Source organism: Megalobrama amblycephala, linkage group LG18, assembly GCF_018812025.1.
Source record: "Megalobrama amblycephala isolate DHTTF-2021 linkage group LG18, ASM1881202v1, whole genome shotgun sequence".
Lineage (NCBI taxonomy): Eukaryota > Metazoa > Chordata > Actinopteri > Cypriniformes > Xenocyprididae > Megalobrama > Megalobrama amblycephala.
Window position 1 is genome coordinate 26,093,898 of NC_063061.1, and position 19,527 is coordinate 26,113,424.

Sequence of the window (19,527 nt, forward strand, 5' to 3'; positions counted from 1 at the left end):
AGGTCTCCGCAATCATATGCTTGATCAGCTGTAATGAAAGGACAGATCTGTTCAAAATTCTTAAGTAAAACATAATTTTTCTTTGTATCATGAATGAATTATCAGATTAAACCTTGCTGTCTGAAGAGAAGATGTACAAGGCAAGGGGTTTCTCTCTCTGGTTGATGAATTTGATGGCTTCATCTGCACCGCTCACTGTCAGGACGGGCAACAGAGGCCCGAAGATCTCCTCCTGCATCACCTTGGCATCCGGCTTCACGTCCCTTAAAACTGTTGGAGCTGTGAAGAGATGCATGTTGAATATCCACCTTATTCTGCAACATGGAAGTGAGCAATTTTCTTTGAATGTGTGAGACTTCTGATTCATTAGCCGCTGCAGGTAAATAAATAGAAGAATCACAAAGTGCAGTAAACGTAAATACTAGCAAATACTAGTTTGCAATATTAGCAGCATAGCGGACAGGCTAAAATAAATGGAAGTGGATGACAAAGGAAGCCATTAAAAATAAAGTGGATAACGAAGAGTTATGAATGTGTGTACACTGTGATAACAATAAATCGTGTCATTATCTTCTGAAAATGCTTGTTGTGACTTATAGCATTAGCAGTGCAGCTGAAGTATACCAATGTAGCACTCCGACTCGTCATTTTCACCCCCCACAGCAATGGTGCTGCCTTCCAACAATGCCATCAGCCTCTTGAAGTGGCGCTGATTGATGATACGTCCATAATCCATACATTTTTTGGGGTCTTCGGTATAGAAATCCTGGTCATCACAAATGAAAGTATGCATTTTGTATTTTATTTGACATTTTATATTTGTAGAATGTTAAATAGTGAAGTCTAAATAAAAATATGAACATTGATAGCAGAAGCAAATCAATGAATTTAGTTAATTATTCTATTCTGGTAGTGTTTTTTTCCCCCTAACATAATACATGTTTATATACTAGTAGTCCATACCTCAAACTTTCCATTATTAGCCTTCTGAATCAATAAAATTCATGGTAACACTTTACAATAATATTCTATATTTTAATGATAGTTGATACATAAGGTGTCATGAACTAACTTTGAACAATCATTTATTTATCTTAATAAAATACTTTTTACCATATTTAATGTTAATTTAAAAATATGCTATAGAGTACCTCAGGGATGACGTGTTTTTGTAGGCCAACCAGGAAGTTAGCAGCGCGCGGGTTCCCTCGATCGAAAGCCTATCAATTTTTCCCATAGACTTTTGGAAAATCACAAAAAATAAGCTCTGTGTTTAACAAAGGGTTATGACACTTAGACGTTTTGTCTATCAAAATAATCTTTACAAGTTAACACAACATTTATACATTTTGAAGCCTAAATAAAGTCGTCAGATATAAAAAGCTAACAGTAGGCTATAAACGGACAACAGCACACCATGGCCAGATCAACGTCACCACCACCAAGCTTCCTCAAAATTTATTTAGAAAACAACTTTATTTAAAAACATGCTCGCTGATTATGATCTGAGCTGTGTATGAATAATTATCCACCTTTTCATGAGAAATGCTGTTCAAATGTCCCGTTTGTCATGATAACGTCTAAAGTCCCCGCCAAAGGAAGTAGTCCCTTTTAGCAACTTGTTAGCAACCGCCGTTTTTAAGACAATAAAGGTTTAAAAAAATCACAAGCGGGTTATAACTGGTGTGTTTTATGTCATAGATCAAAATGTAAAAATATTTAGAGGCTTTGTTAACCACAGACCTTATTATATAAAAACCCATTAAAAAAACCCATAGACTTTAGGGCGATGGAACCGGAAGTCCTAAAATGCTAACTTACTTCCGGGTTCCCATTCAGTCGGTCACGTTCGACGTACGTCGGACAGACCGACGAATAGGAATCTCGCCAGAGAGGCCAATCTACTTCGAGTGTAACTAAACGAGCCAATGCACATTGGCATGCAATCATCTGCATCAGCTGCTCGCCTCGCAGCGCGGGTATATAATGAGCAGCAGGTGCGTTGCATCTTCAGCTTTTCGCTTCGGAGCCGAACTACTGAGCAAACACGGTGGTTTCTACGAGCGAGTGTTTGAAGACGGACTTCAACGAGCCAGCTCTCTCTCTGACTGCTCTTCTCGTCCGGTGCAGGAGGAACAGCACAGCAGCGGGGCCGATTTTTTCTTCTTTGCTTTCGTTTTTGCCTTTTTTATTTGAGCAAAAAAAGCTGTGTATCAGCGTGAAGGCCGTTTTCACGGCTGGTGACGGTGCGCTTTAAGAGCGCTAAAAGGCTGTTCTTACAGCTGGTAAGAGCAGCGTCTGCAAAGAGAGTGCACACGACAGGCTGCACATTCCCTGTCTGTGCTGCAGCGGCTTTCCCCTGCGTGCTTCGGCACTGAGAGAGTTAGTCCCTGAAAGAGCTTACACGAGTAGTTCGCGTCTTTTTAAAGATGTCGTTCTACTTGTGTGCTGCTGGATGCGGTCGTTGCCTGGCGCCTCGGGATGGTCACCAACGCTGTATCGCGTGCTTGGGCTTAAGGCACGCTGAGGCGGCGTTTGTGGACGAGTCATGTACCCATTGTGGGAAGATGACCGTCTCGGAGTTGCGGTCTAGACTCCAGTTCCTGCAAAGGGGCGGAGTCCCAGTGCCGCTGCCTCGTTCCAATCCTCCTCAGAGGGTTGCTGCGGGCGGCGGCACTGGTGACCTGAGGATCACGGTGAGCGCGTTTCCTTCGGGGAACCAACCCCCTAGGAACCCTCATCCCTCCTGCACTCCGCAGCCAGTAGAGCTGCCGGGGGAGCGCGGTGGACCACCCCAGAGGTGTGTACCATCCGTATCCTTCGGAGCTCCCCAAGACGACCGGATGTCGATCGCTGCATCGGAGGGTGAGCCTGACGCTTCTGGGGATGACGATTCGGCGCAGCTGCCTCCCTCGGGAGTGACAACTGTGCCCGATTCAGACCCGGAAATGATGGCTATGCTTTCCCGGGCCGCCAACAGGGTCGGGCTCGTGTGGAATCCTCCACCGTGTCCCGAACCCTCGAGGTTGGACGATTGGTATCTCGGGGTGGCAAGGGCTGGTTCTCAGCCCCCCACCCCAGTGCCTTTCTTCCCGGAGGTGCATGAAGAGCTCACTGGCACGTGGACGGCACCTTTTACTGCCCGAAACCGTGTCGGTGGGTCCTCCTCCCTCACCACCCTTGACGGCGGGGCAGCGAAGGGTTATACGCGCATACCCCCTGTGGAACGGGCCGTTGCTATGCAACTGTGCCCTAACTCCACCTGGCGGGGGAGCCGTCTCTCCCTTCCCGGGCCTGTAAGCACTCGTCGGATCTTACCGGCAAGGCTTACCAGGCCTGTGGGGAAGCTGCCTCTGCCCTACACGCTATGGCGTTGTTGCAGGTCCATCAGGCCAAGGCACTGAGGGATCTGCACGAGGGTGGTCATGACCCACAAGTTCTTCAGGAACTTCGTGCCGCGACGGACCTCGCGCTTCGTGCGACGAAGGTTACGGCGCGGTCAGTGGGTCGTGCGATGTCCACACTTGTGGTCCAGGAGCGCCATCTCTGGCTGTGTCTCGCGGACATGAGGGATACCGACAAGGTCAGGTTTCTTAATTCCCCCGTGTCCCAGACCGGCCTGTTCGGCGACGCGGTCGAGAACTTTGCCCAACAGTTCTCGACTGTACAAAAGCAGTCTGAGGCCATCAGTCACATCCTGCCGAGGCGGTCAGCTGCTGCTCCACCACCGCCCGCAGCACCTCAGACTGCCCGTCGCCGAGGGCGCCCCCCTGCGGCCGCCCCCGCTCCCGCGCCCCAGCAGCAGCAGCCTCCAGCTAAGCGGCGCCGTGGAGCCGGTCGCGGTCGGAGCGCCCAGCCCGTCCCGCCACCCCCCAAGAAGAAGGGTGGCAAGGCCAAGTCCAAGCGGCCCTAGGACGGGCGACCCGGAGATGGAGGGGACTGCTCTACAGGAGGTGGTGACCGCACCGCTCCTTCCCCCGGAGGAGGGCCGGGTGGAGAATCTTTTGTTTCCTTCTGTTTTTGTTCCGCCGCTGGCCCAGCAGCCAGCGGTACCCAAATTCTCAATAAAAGAGCAGTTTCCTCTATCTCCGGGTCCGAAGAGGGCTCGGAGAGCAGTGGGAGGGCAAGAACCTCACCACTCTCATCCCCCTCTTCTGTCGCCAGCGGACAGCAGCGAGCAGCAGGCAGTCAAAGCCTCGACTGCTCCCTCTGTCCACCCGTGGAAGCAGGTAAGTGTTGCACAGCACACTGTGACGCCGCTTCGGGCCGCCTCGCAGAGAGAGCCTCCCGGGCCGCGTCCCTGCGTTCCACCTCGCTGCCCCGCTGCGGGTGCGCCTGTGGTTCCTCTGGTCCCGCTGGTGCGGTCTCTGGGAGCCTGGTTAGCGCTCCCCAGTCCGTCCCGCTGGCTCATTCGGACCATCAGGCTCGGCTACGCGATTCAGTTCGCCCGGCGTCCCCCCAGGTTCAGGGGCGTCCACTTCACTGTAGTGAAAGATGTCGATGCCCCTGTCTTGCGTGCGGAGATCGCAGTCCTACTGGCGAAGGATGCGATAGAGCCGGTCCCTCCAGCCGATATGAGGTCAGGGTTCTACAGTCCCTACTTCATTGTACCCAAGAAAAGCGGCGGGTTACGACCGATCCTGGATCTGCGAGTCTTGAATCGGAGCCTTCACAAGCTACCGTTCAAGATGCTCACGCAGAAACGCATTTTCGAATGCATCCGTCCCCGGGATTGGTTTGCAGCGATCGACCTGAAGGACGCGTACTTTCATGTCTCGATCCTTCCGCGGCACAGGCCTTTCCTGCGGTTCGCGTTCGAAGGTCAGGCATATCAGTACAGAGTCCTACCCTTCGGGCTGGCCCTGTCTCCCCGCGTCTTCACCAAAGTCGTGGAGGGAGCCCTTGTTCCCATGAGAGAACAGGGTGTTCGCATCCTCAACTATCTCGACGACTGGCTCATTCTAGCACAGTCCCGGGATCAGTTGTGCGAACACAGGGATTTGGTGCTCAGACACCTCAGCCAGTTGGGGCTTCAGGTCAACTGGGAAAAGAGCAAACTCGCCCCGGTGCAGAGGATCTCTTTTCTCGGTATGGAGTTGGATTCGGTCGAGCAGATAGCACGCCTCACAGAGGAACGTGCTCGGTCGGTGTTGAACTGCCTGAATACATTCAATGGCAGGACAGCGGTCCCACTGAAGTTCTTTCAGAGGCTCCTGGGGCATATGGCGGCTGCTGCGGCTGTAACACCGCTCGGTCTGCTTCATATGAGACCGCTTCAGCACTGGCTTCACGGCCGAGTCCCGAGATGGGCGTGGCAACGCGGCACGTTCCGGGTGCCAATCACTCAGGAGTGCCGCCGAACCTTCAGTCCGTGGTCGGACCCCTTGTTTCTCCGGGCAGGAGTGCCCCTAGAACAGGTGTCCCGGCATGCTGTGGTGTTCACAGATGCTTCTGCCACCGGCTGGGGTGCCACGTACAACGGGCATGCAGTGTCAGGGGTTTGGACGGGACCCCATCTGCATTGGCACATCAACTGCCTCGAGTTGCTGGCAGTACGTCTTGCTCTGGGCCGCCTCAAAGGCCTGCTACGGGGCAAGCATGTACTGGTCCGTACGGACAACACTGCGACCGTTGCGTACATCAACCATCAAGGTGGTCTACGCTCCCGTCGCATGTCGCAACTCGCCCGCCATCTCCTCCTGTGGAGTCGGAAGCATCTGAGGTCGCTTCGCGCCATTCATGTTCCCGGTGTGCTCAACCGTGTGGCCGACGAGCTATCACGAGCTGCGCTGCCAGGAGAGTGGCGACTCCACCCCCAGGTGGTTCAGCTGATCTGGAGAGAGTTCGGAGAGGCTCAGGTAGACCTGTTTGCCTCACCAGAAACCTCCCACTGCCAGTTGTTTTACTCTCTGACCGGGGGAACACTCGGGACAGATGCACTGGCACACAGCTGGCCCCGGGGCCTGCGCAAATATGCGTTTCCCCCAGTGAGCCTACTTGCACAGACCCTGTGCAAAGTCAGGGAGGACGAGGAGCAGGTCTTGTTAGTTGCGCCCTACTGGCCCAACCGGACCTGGTTCCCAGAACTCTCACTCCTCGCGACAGCCCCTCCCTGGCCCATTCCTCTGAGGAAGGACCTTCTTTCTCAGAGACGGGGCACTCTTTGGCACCCGCGTCCAGACCTCTGGAAACTCCATGTCTGGTCCCTGGACGGGACGCGGAGGTTCTAGGTGACTTACCCCCCGAGGTACTTAACACCATCACTTCGGCTCGTGCATTGTCTACGAGACGTGCCTATGCCTCGAAGTGGAACCTGTTCGTCGAGTGGTGCTCTTCTCGCCGAGAAGACCCCCGAAGATGCTCGATCGGTGTCGTGCTTTCCTTCTTGCAGCAAGGGTTGGAGCGTAGGCTGTCCCCTCCACCCTCAAAGTCCATTCTGCTGCTATCTCCGCTTACCACGACCACATAGATGGCAAATCTGTTGGTCAGCACGACCTGGTCGTCAGGTTCCTTAGGGGGGCGAGACGGTTAAATCCTCCTCGTCCCCCCTCCATACCCTCTTGGGACCTCGCTCTGGTGCTAAGAGCACTCCAGATTGCTCCCTTTGAGCCTTTGCAGTCGGCAGATTTAAAGATTCTGTCTATGAAGACTTTGCTGCTGGTTGCATTGGCCTCTATCAAGAGGGTAGGGGACCTGCAGTCATTTTCGGTCGACGAATCGTGCCTAGAGTTCGGGCCGGGTGACAGCCACGTGGTACTGAGACCCCGGCCTGGCTATGTGCCCAAGGTTCCTACCACTCCCTTCAGGGACCAGGTGGTGAGCCTGCAAGCGCTGCCCTCGGAGGAGGCAGACCCAGCCCTGGCTTTGCTCTGTCCAGTCCGCGCCTTGCGACTGTACATAGACAGAACTCGAAGCTTCAGGACCTCAGACCAGCTCTTTGTCTGTTACGGAGGCCAGCAGAAGGGAAAGGCTGTCTCCAAGCAGAGGATGGCCCACTGGATAGTGGATGCCATCACCCTGGCTTACCAAGCTCAGGGCGTGCCCTGCCCGCTCAGGTTGCATGCTCACTCCACGAGAGGTGTAGCATCTTCCTGGGCGCTGGCTCGTGGCGCCTCGCTAACAGACATTTGTAGAGCTGCGGGCTGGGCGACACCTAACACGTTCGCTAGATACTATAGCCTTCGTGTCGAGCCGGTCTCCTCCCGTGTTCTCGCCTCAGGTCAGAGGCACGGAGAGGCCCCGGCTTAGTGTCGGCTTGCTGCGCTGCGTGCGCTTTTTTGCTCCAGAGAGTCCCTACGGGCAGACCCTGTTGAGTCCTCCGGTTACCCTTCGGCAGCCGACGTGGCGGAGCGTCCGGCGCCAGGCCTATACTCCGTTGAATCCTTGAGAACCGGATTTAGGCTGGGTTCCATATGTGTGACCCTACGGGGATCCCATATGGCTTCTCCACGGTTGCTCCTAAACGAAGCCCGTGTCTTTCCCTCTGGGAGAACCCATCTCTACCGAGTTGGAGTCACCCCAGTTCTTCCATATGTAGCACAGCCCTACAGGGTTAGTCCATATGTACTTCTCCACATAACTCCTTCGGGGAAGGATGTGGCTTCCGCAGCGTTCCTTTCAACGAAAGGTTACGCTTTCCCAGCGTTATCCAATAGTCTCACTGAATGGGTTTGGGAACAACAGTGATCGACCCTCTCTGTGTGTTAGCCCTGTCCCACCGTCCGCAGGCAAGGGGGTTCAGGTGGCTTACAACAGAGCGCTGGAGGAGGGCAGCTCCTGTGGCGCTTTGGTAGGGATTCCTATTCGTCGGTCTGTCCGACGTACGTCGAACGTGACCGACTGAATGGGAACGTCTCGGTTACAAAGGTAACCCTCGTTCCCTGAAGGAGGGAACGGAGACGTACGTCCCGTCGCCACAGTTGTTGTCCTGCTGTGCTGCCGCCTGCTTGGTTCGGCTCCTCAGCGAAAACCTGAAGATGCAACGCACCTGCTGCTCATTATATACCCGCGCTGCGAGGCGAGCAGCTGATGCAGATGATTGCATGCCAATGTGCATTGGCTCGTTTAGTTACACTCGAAGTAGATTGGCCTCTCTGGCGAGATTCCTATTCGTCGGTCTGTCCGACGTACGTCTCCGTTCCCTCCTTCAGGGAACGAGGGTTACCTTTGTAACCGAGACGTTTTGCATACAAAAACACATCATTCCTGAGGTACCCTATTGTTAGTTAATGTTAGTTCAAAATGCATTTACATTTGCAACTTGAAATGATAAAATGTATCAATATTAACATTATACAAACTATCATTCACAAATAACCTACTTACTTTAATATTCTTCTTGATCTCTTCAATCACTCTATCTTGCATACTGGGGTCACACAGTATGTAGTCCGGAGCAATGCAGGTCTGACCACAGTTTGAGTACTTTCCCCATGCAATACGCCTATAATGTCACAGAGAACATGTATTCAGAATCATTTCACAGATTCATTGTGTGCAAACGAAAGTGCATTAGTGCCTGCCCACTTTTTCAGCAGTGCTGGTTTCGGAAGTATTTTTTCCATTCATTTCTCCCATAGGGATTTCAAAAAAGTCTTTGTTAAAACGCTATTAGCCATGAACCAAGCCAATCAGCTACGAGGTGAATCATAACATTACAAACTTTAATTTGAAGCAAAAAGTATTTGAAAATTAGACAAAAATACAATAACAATATATGTTATAATATATGTTAAGTTTATTGCAAAATATGCATAAATATCCAAATATTTAAGTATTCTGAGAGCATAGGGAGACCGACTTGATTACGTCATTTGCGACGCATCGTGGGAGTGGGTGGAGTTAACGAGATCTTTTGGCGTGATCTGCTTGTTTCGATTCTCTGATTGGTGGAATTTTCTGTACAGCATCATGGATAATGTAGTTCCACTGTTAAACAAGATTATTTTAAAACTACGTTGAAATAATGTGAGCTAACAGCTTAAAAAGAAGCAAATATTATTGATTAACAACCTTGTAGCTCACAGTAAAACTGTCTTTAAAGGTTTATAAGTTGTTGTTAAAAATCAATTTCCCTATGAAGAAACTGAATGGAGTTTTTACTTCTGGAGCCAGACTGTTGCACTCTATTGTGAATAGACTGACCGGCAGGCAACGGCGAGGTCACAGTTCTTGTCGATGTAGCACGGGCTCTTTCCGCCCAGCTCCAGAGTGGTAGGGGTTAAGTGTTTTGCAGCAGCCTCCATGATGATTTTACCCACTGTGCCATTTCCAGTGTAGAAGATGTGATCAAACCGCTGCTTGAGCAGCTCCTGGGTTTCTGTCACCCCACCCGTGACAACAGGGTACAACTCCTGAGATCAGCACCATCAATATGAATAAATGATTACACTGTATACTAATTAAAATGCACTGTAAAACTCAAGTTCAGAATACTCAAAACATTTGAGGAAACGTATTACCTCAAAACATTTAAGTCAGAGGTCTCCTAACTCTGTCCTGGAGGGCCGCTGTCCTGCAAAGTTTAGCTCCAACCACAATTAAACACACCTGAACCAGCTAATCAAGGTCTCACTAGGCATGCAAGAAACCTTCAAGCAGGTGTGTAGGAGGTGGTTGGAGCTAAACTCTGCAGGACAACGACCCTCTAGGACCGCGTTTGAATACCTCTGATTTAAGTAAACTAACTCATTTTTTTAAGTTAGTAGAACTTAAAATTCTTATGACAAGTGGGGCAGGGCCGAGAGCCATGGAAGCGGAGCAAGGCCAGTGTCTCTAATTAACAATCACGTCACCAGCATCCCTTCGCTCACACAGTTCTCAACCTCGTCACACTCATCATAATGTTAATTACATACATTTCATTTACATAAACATCACATTTAGATCTTGGTTAAAGGTGCAGTGTGTACATTTTAACTGGAATCTAGCAGTGAGGTTGTGAACGGCAATCAATAGCAGCTCACACCTCCCTTTCGTGTGATTTGAGAAGCTACAGTGGCCGTCTGGCCGACACAAGTCAAAGATGTCGTTGTCTGAGACAGCAGAGAGTACGTTAGCCAGTCAAGCAATGAGGTTTCTTCTTACTTCTAACAAAGAACGGTCTCTGCTTCAAATAAACCAGACTACTACTACTACTACTTCTTCATGCGTATTCAACATAGTGACGATGCAAGCTGCCTCTAAAAACACGTACGATTTAGAAGAACAACAATATAGTGATGAAACGCGCTCTGTAGAGTGTTTGTCTGTTTAGGGTTACTGTAGAAACATGCCGGTGCACAATAACAACTTGACATGGAGGGGGGACCGCGGCGTATGTAGATATAAATGGCTCATTCTAAGGTAATAAAAACATAACAGTTCATTATGTAAGGTTTAATACACCACTGAAAACATAGTTATGAATATTATATTGCATTTCTGTCAATAGATCCTCCCACATTTTACACATTGCATCTTTAAATGTTAGATAACACATAACACATACTATTATATCTATCAAAGAGACTGTCATTATATAATATAATCAAACAACATATAGTATATGTGGTCTTAAAAGATTTGAAGCCCATCCTCAACCTAACCACAGTCTCTGCTCTTCACCACAATGGTAACCCTACAAAACTAACATAACAGAACCCCCTGTAAATCCCAATATAACACAACATTAAACACTAATTTATGTCTCCATATGTTAATTTTGTGCAAAACACAGAAATGCTCTGATGCAAAGCATGCTGGGAATTAGAAATCTGCTGCAACTCAATCATAGTTAAGTTCAGCTTACTAGAATCAAATGTTGAGTTCATGCAACTTTTTTCTATTAAGTACAATGAACTTTCAATATTGTTTGAGTGAAACAAACTAATTTTATTTAATTAATTTCACTGTTCGGTTTTACACTGTGTATAGTTTGGGTTACCCAAACTAATAATCCTTTTTATTTAGTTTATTTATAAACGAATTTGTGTTTATTCAGAAATTTATGACACAAGAAATCTTACTTTGTCCAAGTACAATGGTAAGAGATCCTCCATTACTTTGGAAGTGTGAGAACTGACTTCAGATGGCTTGATCACAGCTGCATTACCTGCCAAACAACATAGTATTCATTGTAATATGACAATATTCTTATCCATTATCTTAAATACTGACAAGCATTTTATATCTCCACATTTAAACTTACTAGTAACACACACTGATCTATATAAGTTATAACATTTATTTAGATCAGTGGTAACACACTAGTTCTGTAATAATGGTGTAACTTTTAACACAACATTAAACACTTTAAATGTATCTCTAATTTCTTTATGTTTGCAAACCTGACCTTTTACTTTGTAAAGGTTGACAACATTCTATAAGACAGATAAGAGACAGAGGGATAAAAGTGCAAGCTATCTGTATATAATGATAGTGAGCTTTTTCAAAAAACTTGCAAATAAAATGCATATTTTAATAGATGCCTTCTTCTTAAAATGGGGCAATGATCAAATGAATAAATTAATGAAAGAATAAATTTAAATAGTTTTAAAATCTAAAGTATTCCTGTTTTTTTTTTTTTTTTTTTTTTCCTGACATTGTTGATAGTGACTAAGTAAAAAGGAACAGTATTGTACTTTGGTCTGTTAACACAGGGCAGTGTCACACAAGTAGGACAAAGTGCAGTGTAACACGGTAATCCTTAAATGTGCTTTTTATCCATGTTACTAAAATGTTTTTTCCTGTCATCACTACACTATAAAAACTAAAAAGAATATGTGAAACCGATTGTTCAGACAAATGCATCATGTACAGTCACATACACTGGGGTTCAAATGACTCATCTGGTATTAAAAATCTAAATTAAACCTGGAAATAAACAGAACACTTATGAAATTTTAAAAAAGTTATGATGTAAATAATTAAGAAATATTTAAAATTCTTGATTATTTTTAGATCACTAATTAAATAAGCTAATTTAATTAATGTTGATGAATAACACACTCATCAGCACATTTTTGTGGAGTTCATGCAGCTAGTGCTGCTATTATTAAAGAGGCTATGAGTAGAATTTAGAAATCCTTGTTATTATTGGTGGCCATCAAGAATACTCACCAGCTAAGTTCTTTTCCATTCTTCGCTAAGAAGTAAAAATAAGTTGGGAATACCTTTGCTGCAATATAATTTTAATGAACGTCCCGATGCCCAATGCTTCTGAGAGTGACGTTTAGATGAATATGTATATATGTGCTGTGTGCTTTCCTCTTAATATCAAAATAAACACACAACAAAAATTACAGCGGTGAGAAAACAGCAGGTAAAGGGTTAGTTCACCCAAAAATGAAAATTCTGTCATCAATAACTCACCCTCATGTCGTTTCAAACCCGTAAGACTTTCGTTCATCTTCCGAAGACAAATGAAGATCTTTTTAATGAAATCTGAGAGATTTCTGTCCCTCCATTGACAGCTTACACAAATACCACTTTCAAACCGCTGAAAGGTATTAAAGACATTGTTAAAGTAATCAGTGTGACTCCAGTGGTTTAACCTCAATTTTATGAAGCGACGCGAGTGTTTTGTTTGCGGAAAAAAACATAATCTACCATTTTATTTACAAAATATTATCTGATATCTTATTAATCTCTTTATTTGTGTTTCGAAGATGAACAAACGTCTTACGGGTTTGGAACGACATGAGGGTGAGTAAATGATGACAGAATTTTTATTTTTGGGTGAACTATCCCTTTAAGAAAGCATCTGGGGCCTCATTTATAACCCCCTTGCGTACGCACAAAACATGCCCTGAAAGAGGCGTACGCCACTTTCTACGCAAAAGATGGGATTTATAAAAACAAACTTGATGGGAAAATTTGCGCACCTGCACGCAAACTCTGACCCATACTTACGAACGTTTTTACTAGATTGAGAAAAGTAATGATTTTGATTTTCCATTTTGATAATGGTGATAAGCACTGAAATTACATAAAGTCATACCGCAGAAGTTAAAAATGATATCAATCTTTTGATCATTTTTCTTGTGACACGCTGTTTTCATGACAGCGAGGAGTGCTAGGCGCACAATAACTCCTCTTTAAACTAAACTGCAGATCTCATGTTATGACAAAATATTTTAGCGAGAACGATGATCAGTGATGCATGCTTACTTCGATATTATGGCAGACACTGCTGACCATTGTCCAGTTTGAATAGGTCCAATGACAATAGCTTACTGTACAACCGCAGCTGCACGGAAGTGTTGATGTCATGTGAAGGCATCTTCAAACAATTATGAAAAATACCACTGTATTTGAAGGACTCAGCTTAAAGAAAACGGTAAGATTTGCACATTTCCTTTTTAAAATACTTTGTCAGTGATGCTCTGAGTCAGACAATTGTATTTAAACTGCAATAAATAAGTAGGCCTATGTTTCCACTAAAAATAGCCTATAAACATCCTAAAAGATATGTTCACCTTATCAGCAAAACTGCATAAATTTGATTTGATTTGAATTTATGCAGTTTTGAATTTATGCAATTAAAATACTATTTACCCAGTGAAAATGAATGAATCAACTCTATTCTAAAAACTTCAGCCTAAGTATTTATACAATTTTGTTTTTTATGGATATTTTGGATATTGGATGATTTTAGCAATGTAATGTGTATGGCACAAATGGCATGTATAGTTCGTATCTATTATTTTCCAATGTCTTGTACCTTTGACGTGTTAACCATGGTGTCACGTGGATGGGCATATGCATGAAAATGATATGCAGATGAGGTTATGCCTAGTAAAACTAGGCATTGTAAGCTCCATATATGGTGATTTCAGGGAGGAGACAGGGTGGAGATGCACGTATGCACAATCTTGCGCTGACTGAGATTTATAAAGGGATTTTTGCGCAGGTTCTTTTATGCGTACGCACAATCTAACTTTTGTGTGTAACTACACTTTTAGGATGAAATCTATCGGTTATGTCATGTCGACAGGTTAAGTATTTAAAATTACACTGTTGTGATTTTGATTATAAAGTATATTTGAGACTATACATTATATAGATCTGGCTATATGAGACTATAGTTTAAATGAATCCCTTTTTTTCTGAATGACACATTGACATTACAGTACAGAATGGCTCCTTCGGCATTATCCTGAACATTGTATAAGCAATTATTTCATGTGTCATTGAACGGAAGAGAGGCTCTCTGTGGACTGTGTGACAACCTAAGAAGTCAGGGAGGGTTCGTTTTTTAAGTTTTATTACAAGCTGTTCACACATTGCCAATAAAAAAGTTATTAAATTCTTACATATAGCACCTTTAAAGCAAAATAGCTGTTATGCTGATAATATAATTTGAATTTAAAAATGCATTCAATTAGAAAAAAGCCAAACCAGAGGTCTCAAGTGTGAGCGGCACATGAGCAGCGCATATTTTTTCAGTGTGCATGTTAACTAATGAGTGCATTCACACCGAGAGCAGGAGCAGCAATGAAGCAGGGGTTTCTGCGCTGCTGATGCTCAATTAAAGTGAAAGCACACTTTTGATTAACAAAATAAATATGATTTCACACCAAAAGTGCTCAAAATGCACAGAATAAGCATGTCTAGTATTTTTTAACAAGAATTGGAGTATGACCGAAAAAAAAATTAAGAATCAAAAATATTTATAGAAGATTTACCGATTTAAACTTTTAATTATTCAGTTTGGGTGAAAGTATGGTGTATTATAAAAACTAAAGTAAACTGGCCAAAAAATATAATATATAAACATTCTTTTAGTTATTACACAGACAGTTATATAGACTAAGTTTGCTGTCTTGTAAACGCGCACGCGGCAGATGTAAACACAAAGCTTACCTCAGCTTTTGTTCGTTGTTTACCGTTTACATGCGAATGTTGTACACCTCCCTATGTTAACAAACTTTCAAGACTATCAAGTTTATAAATGACCAACTTATGATGTGAAGCTGATGTGCCGCTCGCGCTCGTTGTGTAAAACGGCCGTCAGACTTTAAGGCCACACAAGGCCTCTGGATATATGCCACTTACAATTCATTGATAAAAGGCTACATAAAAAACAGTTAAGCTCTAGTCATAATATTTTGCAGTTTTTAAATGAATCGATTCAGATTCAATAGACCTCGATTACCTGCTGCTATAGCTCCTACGAGGGGCCCGATGGTGACTGCCCAGGGGTAATTCCAGGCCCCAATGACCAGCACTACTCCCAGGGGCTCAGGCTGGATGTAGACCTGGTCTGAGATGGTCATCATGCTCTTGCTCACGGGTCGAGGAGCTGCCCATTCTTTCAGATTTCTCACAGCCAGGTTAATCTCACTCTCCAGACCCAGAGTCTCATACAAAGGAGTTCCAAACTCACTCTGTCACCAGATATATAAAGCACAGACCATTTGCAATACGCCTAAGCAAACAGGGTTTAGAATGGGACAATACACAGGTGAATAGGACACCAACCCTTTTGAGATCCTTTTTGAGGCCCTCTGCGATTTCCTTCTGTCGTTCTTTGACAAAACGCAGCAGGTTTTTTAGCTGGGTAATGCGGTACTCCAGTGCTTTGCTCCGGCCGGTGAGGAAGGCCTTCCTGGCACGCTCCACTGCTTTCTGCTCTCGAGACATACTGTGAAAGGGGAAGTCATTCATTTCACTCTGGTTATACTTCTGTCACATTTAGGTAAACTTCACCCAGTGATCTCATATATTATAAGTGAGAGCCAAGTATAACATCTGTAATGGACTGGCATCTGAGCCCTTGAAAAGTTAATGATGGAACAAACAAATCTTTCCAAAACTGTTGCATAATATCATAATATCAGATGACAGCCCAAAAACTTTTCTTGCTAAAGACATTACGACATGGCTGTCTCTGCACTTTAAAAATGTTTTCAAAATAAGCCCATAACATCTATTCTATTGATTTAACTTACAATTTCTGTCATTTCTACTTCATTTTATGAGTTTTCAGAGTTTCAGAGAAATTCAATTCAAAGTGGTTGAAAAAGTTACTAAAATAATAATAATATTAACAACAATGACTAGGCTATTACTAGTTTAGTAGTATAGTTACTTGAAATACATACTATTGCAGTATGTAATAAATAAATACCAGTAATGAATAGCTTTTAGTTTCTAATTATTATGTAATCAAATGAATAAATAACTACTATTATCATAAAAATTGATAGTAGTTAATAAAAAAAAAAAAATAACTGTAGTCACGTGACAGCGTTGATTAGTCTGGCAGAATGCACCGTAGAAGTTATGCAACACATATAGCGGACTATGAGACTGTCATTCTAATGCGTGCATGTATGGACACTATAATATAATGTATTTATTAGCCGTCCATACGGTAAGTGTTTCATATAACCCCCTCCTGAGTCCTGAATAAGATGTCTATATGTGCCTAATGTCTCACTGCCTTACGCAGTTGCAATTACAAGTTTATAACAGGCTGGAATCACAGGAAAAGAAATGGGACAAAACGGGTTCAGTTTCCTTTTACTGTATGCACGACATCTCTGCGCATTTGGAGCCTAATAACATAAATCGATTAATAAGCTTTCGAGAACGACAACGAAAAGCCTTACGGTTAAGTACATTACCTTGGGTTATTTCACAGTGCGTCCACGCCTTTCGCTGTATATATATTGTGTGGCGATCAAATGAAGCCTCCGGATCAGATAGCTCAGTCAAGCTGAACGATGGTAAACATTAAACACTGCTGTTCCGTTAACAGTAGAAACGCAAGCGGAGGGGGCGGAGTCGCGACAGCGGGCGTGGCCAGCCCGGAGGCAGTGTATTTGGGTACAATAAACACACAGACAAAGGATATTAGAGCATGCTACGTTGCATTTGGGTTATTGCGTCGGATATGATATTTTCAGAATCATGCTTTCCCTCTGCCTTAACTCATTTAATGCTAAAGTAGTGAGATCATGTCATGTATTTTACTTCTCTGATAATATAATGAAACAAAATTGAAACAAAATGAAAAAAAAAAAAAAAAAAAAAATTAAAACATGTGCTCTATGTGCTTTATTCTTGGCCAATTTTACAAAAAGGAAAGTCAAAATTTGTTAGGTAAATATTACACAGAAACAGAAAATGGCAAACAATTGCAAATTAATTAATTAATTTAATAAAGTGAATCAGTTAATGACAGAAAAACGAGACTATGTTCTCTCCCACTTGTCACAAATGTGACTGCGCATGTTTATTTGTCCTGTGAGCATTTATATGAGCAATCTTATATTATTTAAATATTGTATTTAACAAATATGGTAGCTGTATGTGTATGGCATTTTTTAAATGTTTTCTTTTATGGAGCTTTGATACAAACATTATCTTTCAGAGGAGCAAACTGGAATTAAACAGTGCAGATTATATGACAATTTACACCACCAATGTAAAAATGTTCACATTAAAACCAGCTTATAATACATCATCAATTCTTTTTAAAATAAACTACAGAAAGATTTGATTAAATAGCCTAGTTTGGTTCTGCAAAGATATTCATTCAACATTTAAAGCAGTACAAGACAGGATCTCTTTTGTACCTTTTGTTGGACTTAAGTTCTCTACATTTTTAGTGGTCAGCAGGAAGCAAACAAGCATGTTAATTGGCCACTTTTCATGCCAGTCACTCTTAACAGTGTTTTAGCAACCATGTTGCTATAGACTCTAGAGATATTGTGTCATACAAATTCTTTAAAGTAAAATATAATTATAAAATTACAGAATTCAACTAATAAACTACTTTTAAAATTGCAACAGCAGCTGTGAAAACAGTTCCTCATCCACGAGGATCTGTGCATAATCTATCATAGCTCCTCTTTCAGGTGGATCTCTGTGGCACAATTTTGGCTTTGTATCAAAAATTCTTCTCAGTATAGCACTATACCTCTAAAGTATGAAAACTGGCCGAACTCCTTGAAATATTTCCCCAAACTGACAAAATAAATGGCAGATGTTTTCACATCAAACAAAGAGCCGGCCTCAGGTGTTTGCGGACTGTGAAGGGAGAGGAACGCAGCTGCGATGACACGTCATTAGCACCATTGTGACACTACTGTGCCCTGAGGGCAGGAAAAGACAGAAGATCCATTGGAAAGAAAATGTATGAATGCAAACAGACACATTCCCACATATCAGGCATATATGCACTCATACACTGAGTAGACATATACACACAAAATAACTTTTTTACCATTTTTAAGTCTTTATTGAAGCATCAGAATTTTGAAATTAGAAAACCTAAATTACAATCAAATTTAGAATGTAGGACAGTTATGCAATTTCATAATATTTATTATACATTTTTTCAATAATTTGCATAATTTGTATTTTGAAGGATGGAATAGCCTATTGTCACGGGTTGTAGGGAACACAAACACAAAGGCGATGATGAAGCATCAAAAGTACTTAAATATAACTCACAGATAAACTCCACAATGCATAAACAACTAAATATACAATTAGATAATAATTATAATATTATTAACAAACATTATGAATAGCCATATATATTCTAAAAAATATTACAAATTTAATATAATGTTGTAATATTGTACACAACAGCATCCAAAGAGCCAGAGAGAGGATGGAAAATGTCCATGAAAACATTTTAGGCACTTTACTAAAATTAAAAGTGAACATCAGTTAAATAATAACCCATTTATTCTCCCACAACTGGAAGAACATCAAATCATAATGAATAGAACCATGAAAACTAGCAGGCAGTTTTGATATACAGGTGCTGGTCATATAATTAGAATATCATCAAAAAGTTGATTTATTTCACTAATTCCATTCAAAAAATTAAACTCGTATATTATATTCATTCATTACACACAGATTGATATATTTCAAATGTTTATTTCTTTTAATTTTGATGATTATAACTGACAAACTAAGGAAAACCCCAAATTCAGTATCTCAGAAAATTAGAATATTACTTAAGACCAATACAAAGAAAGGATTTTTAGAAATCTTGAAAAGTATGAACATGAAAAGTATGAGCATGTACAGCACTCAATACTTAGTTGGGGCTCCTTTTGCCTGAATTACTGCAGCAATGCGGCGTGGCATGGAGTCGATCAGTCTGTGGCACTGCTCAGGTGTTATGAGAGCCCAAGTTGCTCTGATAGTGGCCTTCAGCTCTTCTGCATTGTTGGGTCTGGCATATCGCATCTTCCTCTTCACAATACCCCATAGATTTTCTATGGGGTTAAGGTCAGGCGGGTTTGCTGGCCAATTAAGAACAGGGATACCATGGTCCTTAAACCAGGTACTGGTAGCTTTGGCACTGTGTGCAGGTGCCAAGTCCTGTTGGAAAATGAAATCTGCATCTCCATAAAGTTGGTCAGCAGCAGGAAGCATGAAGTGCTCTAAAACTTCCTGGTATATGGCTGTGTTGACCTTGGACCTCAGAAAACACAGTGGACCAACACCAGCAGATGACATGGCACCCCAAACCATCCACTGACTGTGGAAACCTTACACTGGACCTCAAATAATAAG

General features: G+C 43.4%; 1 protein-coding gene across 1 annotated transcript in view; it reads right to left on the reverse strand.

The window, feature by feature from the left end:
* aldh3a2b (aldehyde dehydrogenase 3 family, member A2b) overlaps nt 1–16,763 on the reverse strand; it is a 19,196-nt gene extending 2,433 nt beyond the window's left edge. The window contains exons 1-9 of the mRNA XM_048165209.1: nt 16,611–16,763; nt 15,463–15,625; nt 15,137–15,368; nt 11,007–11,092; nt 9,145–9,353; nt 8,326–8,443; nt 625–766; nt 113–279; nt 1–28 (exon numbers count right to left, since the gene is read on the reverse strand). The exon at nt 1–28 is cut by the window's left edge and continues 72 nt beyond it. Of these exons, the coding sequence (XP_048021166.1) occupies nt 1–28; nt 113–279; nt 625–766; nt 8,326–8,443; nt 9,145–9,353; nt 11,007–11,092; nt 15,137–15,368; nt 15,463–15,624 (1,144 nt within the window). The 5' untranslated portion in view covers nt 15,625; nt 16,611–16,763. The remainder of the gene's footprint in view (nt 29–112; nt 280–624; nt 767–8,325; nt 8,444–9,144; nt 9,354–11,006; nt 11,093–15,136; nt 15,369–15,462; nt 15,626–16,610) is intronic.
* Nucleotides 16,764–19,527: the final 2,764 nt, after the last annotated feature.